This window comes from Gossypium arboreum, chromosome 12 (assembly GCF_025698485.1).
Source record: "Gossypium arboreum isolate Shixiya-1 chromosome 12, ASM2569848v2, whole genome shotgun sequence".
In the NCBI taxonomy this organism is placed as follows: Eukaryota; Viridiplantae; Streptophyta; class Magnoliopsida; order Malvales; family Malvaceae; genus Gossypium; species Gossypium arboreum.
Genome location: NC_069081.1, coordinates 91,151,228 through 91,155,882, shown reverse-complemented (window position 1 = coordinate 91,155,882; position 4,655 = coordinate 91,151,228). Strand labels below are relative to the sequence as shown.

At 30.5% G+C, this 4,655-nt stretch overlaps 1 protein-coding gene across 1 annotated transcript; it reads left to right on the top strand.

The window, feature by feature from the left end:
* Nucleotides 1–229: 229 nt before the first annotated feature.
* LOC108477801 (cytochrome P450 703A2) lies at nucleotides 230–2,374 on the top strand. The gene is made up of 2 exons (XM_017780293.2): nucleotides 230–1,170; nucleotides 1,589–2,374. The coding sequence occupies exons 1-2, from the start codon at nucleotides 235–237 to the stop codon at nucleotides 2,225–2,227; spliced, it is 1,575 nt and encodes a 524-aa protein (XP_017635782.1). The 5' UTR covers nucleotides 230–234; the 3' UTR covers nucleotides 2,228–2,374.
* Nucleotides 2,375–4,655: the final 2,281 nt, after the last annotated feature.

The window sequence follows — 4,655 nt, the reverse complement described above, 5'->3', positions numbered from 1 at the left end:
AAAAATTGAAAATCAAATGCATTATTAACTACATGCAAATACCATTTTCTTTGTGGTAAGAGAACACAACGGATCATAACATATATCACCCTTCACCAACCTAGCAGGGCCTTGCTATCACAAGCTTCGGCATGTCAAGAATGTGGAACTCAACATTAAACTATATTTTTTTTGGTGCATATCTTTTGTTATTTATATGATACCATAGAAACCCATATTTTTTCCCTTGATAACATGGAATTATTCACCTTTGCTTTGGCCCTTCTGGTCGGAGCTCTTGTTGTAAACGCCTTATGGCGATGGCGGTTCGACCGGAAATCGTTGTTTAAGACTAGAAAACTTCCTCCAGGTCCACCAAGGTGGCCTATAGTTGGCAATCTTCTTCAATTAAGCTCACTCCCACATAGGGACTTAGCTTCCTTATGTGACAAATACGGTCCACTAGTTTACCTCCGGCTCGGTAAGGTAGATGCCATCACCACGAATGACCCAGATATCATACGTGAAATACTTCTTCGCCAAGACGAAGTCTTTGCTTCTAGGCCACGAACCCTAGCTGCCGTCCACCTTGCCTATGGGTGTGGCGATGTTGCCTTGGCTCCCTTAGGCCCGCATTGGAAACGTATGAGAAGAATATGTATGGAGCATTTACTAACAACAAAAAGGCTTGAATCATTCGCAAAACACCGAGCCGACGAAGCTCAACATTTGGTGCGAGATGTAACGGCCCGAGCCCAGAACGGGCAGCTCGTAAACCTAAGGGAAGTATTGGGTGCGTTTTCAATGAACAACGTGACTAGGATGTTACTAGGGAGGCAATATTTCGGGGCCGTATCTGCCGGCCCAAGTGAAGCCATGGAGTTCATGCACATAACACATGAATTGTTTTGGCTCTTAGGTGTGATCTATTTGGGGGATTATTTGCCCATTTGGAGGTGGGTGGATCCTTATGGATGTGAGAAAAGGATGAGGGAAGTAGAGAAAAGAGTGGATGATTTCCATAAAAGGATCATTGAAGAACATAGGAGGGCAAGGGAATTGAAAAACAAAGAATATGGAAAGGATGGTGATTATGGTGAAGAAATGGATTTTGTTGATGTTTTATTGTCATTACCTGGTGAAGATGGAAAGCCTCATATGGATGATACTGATATCAAAGCTCTAATTCAGGTTCCATCATCCTCTTTCATTTATTCTTTTACAATTCTATATTCCAAATTAAAAGAATTAGAATTTAGGGTTAATTGCATCATACATCCTTAAACTATAATTCAAGTACTAAATTAATCTTTTTAACTTCAAAACGTTTGAATTGAATTATGAAAGTGTCAATATTGTATCCAAATTAAATGATAACTCAAATCTAAAACTATATTTAAAATATGTAAATCAAATTGAAATACAAATACATATTCCAAGCAACTATTTTCAATATCAATTTAAACCTACTAATAATAGTATAAAAATATAAGATCAAATTACATAAAATAAAAGTTTAGAATTAAATCATAAATTTCATCATATTGAGGAACTAAACTACATTAGACCTTTTATTTTAGCTCTAATTTTACAATTTTGTTTCTTTTAGGATATGATAGCTGCGGCAACAGATACATCGGCTGTGACCAACGAATGGGCAATGGCGGAAGTAATAAAGCATCCACATGTCCTCTGCAAAATCCAAGATGAGCTTGATTCAGTCGTGGGTCCTAACCGAATGGTCAACGAATCCGATCTACCTCACCTTAACTACCTACGCTGCGTAGTACGTGAAACATTCCGCATGCACCCTGCCGGACCGTTTTTAATCCCACACGAGTCCCTTCAGGCAACCACCATCAACGACTTTTACATCCCGGCTAAGACACGTGTCTTTATCAACACCCATGGGTTGGGCCGAAACACTAAATTATGGGATGACGTTGAATCGTTCAGGCCCGAGAGGCATTGGCTGGCTGATGGCGCTCGAGTCGAGATCAGCCACGGAGCCGATTTTAAAATCCTGCCTTTCAGTGCCGGGAAAAGGAAATGCCCCGGCGCACCACTTGGAGTGACGCTGGTGCTCATGGCTTTGGCTCGGCTCTTTCATTGCTTTGATTGGGCTCCCCCGAATGGTATGAGGCCCGAAGATATAAATACAATAGAAGTTTATGGGATGACTATGCCCAAAGCCGAGCCGTTAATGGCTATGGCTAAGCCGCGCTTGGTGGACCATGTAATGTTTTAGAAAAAATTTAAATAAATTTGGTAATATTCAAAGAATAATAAAATTTAGTTGTTATTATATGTTAATTATATAAGTTTTACTTAATTAATTGATCAAATTACAACTTGTACATAATTATTAATAATTAACATAATCAATAATTGTTTTTAATATTTATATAGTCTTTATTGGGTTAATTATTTTGGATGTCACTAAATTATAGGATTATTTCTAAATTGGTTTCTAAGCTTCAAAACATTTCGATTGAATTATTAAGGTTAATTTTTGCTCTAAGTTTTTGCGTCTTCGTATATTTGGAACTTAGCCTATCTACTTTTATATTAAAAATGGGTTTTTTAATGTTAAAATGTCACATAAGTGAATTTAATAAAAGAATTTTAACTGTATTTAATAATTAGGTTAGAATTTTTAAATTTGAAAAGTAAAGAGAGTTGAATTCTTAAGAATAAAAGTATGTAAACTAAATTTCAAATGTGCAAAGAGTACATAGACTTAGATCATATTTTAACCAATTATTAATGTGAAGTATCATTCCATTTAGGTTATTTTCTTATTCTAACAATGACCTAGACTAACATTTAACCCATGTTTTAAAAATTAAATTAGTGATTGAATTGTTAGACCACGGTTCTTAATCTAATTGTCTATTCAATAATAATTAAATAAACCATTAAAAATCATAATAATATAAAAACATTTTTAAAAATTATAAAACAATTTAAATGGCTCAATTGCTGATTTTGCCCTGATTTCTTTCTTTCTTTTTTTATTGATGCACAAACATTTTGATCTATAAGTGGTTTTTATGCCATCAATTCAACCAGTCGGTTCAATTTAATTTTCGACATCATTGCATTTAAAGTAAACTAATAATACTTAATTGAAATGAATTTATTCAATTAGAAATTTTAAGGTTTAAGGACACAGTAAAGTATCAATTGCTTCATGAATCATAATTTAATTTTAAACTTTAAATATATTTCACTTGTGGTTTAGTCGATACAAAATGTTTTAATCTTACACACGAATAGCTTGTTTATTATTGCTTAAAAAAATATTTTTAGAAGAAAAGTTACACTAAACAAATTGTTTTTTGTTGAAATTTTAACTTTTCAAAACACTTTTGAAAAGTATTTTAAAAAAGAGAAGTTAAAATTTTAACTTTTCCTCTACCAAAAACTTTTGATATTTAATTACTTTTTCGCCTTCAACAACATGATACTTTCCTCTCTTTTTTGGGACTTAATTACAAATGTATTAAAATCATTAATTAAAATAAAAATATTTTTAAAATAATAAAATGGGTTAATATCTAATTACAAATATTTAATGGTTATATTTAATTATTTAAAATATAATTTATATATTCTAATTAAATTTTATAAATAATTAATATTTATTGCTTAAAATATTTAAAATTCATATTTCATATATTAAAATATTAACAAGTTATAATAAATTATTTTTATATTCTTACTAAAATATAATAATATTAACTAATTTAAATATTATTTAAATACATATTTGTTACTTGATAATACTACGTCTAAAATGAACATTTTATTTCTCAAAAGTACTTTTTATAGAAATGTTAAACTCTTAAATTTTAAACCAAACTTTTCAAAAAGTACTTCTTAAAAATATTTTTCCACAATACCTTTTAAAAACACTTATAATGTTGTTATTGTTGTTGTATTTCTCTTTCATTTAGGGATGTAACTGGGGTAGGGTAGGCAAAACCTTGACCCTTTGCTAAATGGTATAATATATTTTAATTATATAATCTAATCTCTTTTAGCCTTTTATTATATATATATATATACTGGAACCTCCTAAAATTAATAATTAAAATTAAGTTATTTTAACATAAAAATTAACTCTACTCTCAATCTAATATTTTTAGTTTCCTCTCAACCATTCTAAAACAAATATCTAACTTCACCTTAATAGTAATTTATAGTCAAGTCACTAAATTATTAATAAATTTATGTTTTGGTCATTCAACTTCAAAAATTATAAAATAGTCATTGAATTATTTGAAAGCTTTCATTTAAGTCTTTCAACTGTTCAAAAGTTTTATTCAAGTCTTTGTTCTGCTAAGTGTTTCTTTTTTCTTAAAGTCTAATTAACAACCTTCAAGCGGCGATTTGATGATTGGTACAGTGGATTAGTATCCATCGACAAGTAGAAGAACATAATTTATGTCTAAATCGATCTAATGGTCAATATTGAAAATTAAAAAATAAAATTACTTAAATTTTAATTCGTATTCGTGACATTTAAGTTATTTTATAAAAATAACTAATTTCTCCTCTTAAATCTAAACTATTTTAACATAACCATTCCAAAATAAAATATCTAACTTGAACCTCCTTTTGCTTATTATTAATTAGAGCACTCTTTCTTGATAGCAATCATGGATGTTTAT

Excerpts from the sequence above, each read along its gene's own strand:
- LOC108477801 (XM_017780293.2), top strand. The coding sequence starts at position 235 with ATGGAATTATTCACCTTTGCTTTGGCCCTTCTGGTCGGAGCTCTTGTT. Across the intron at positions 1,171-1,588 it reads ATATCAAAGCTCTAATTCAG|GATATGATAGCTGCGGCAAC; the intron begins GTTCCATCATCC and ends TGTTTCTTTTAG.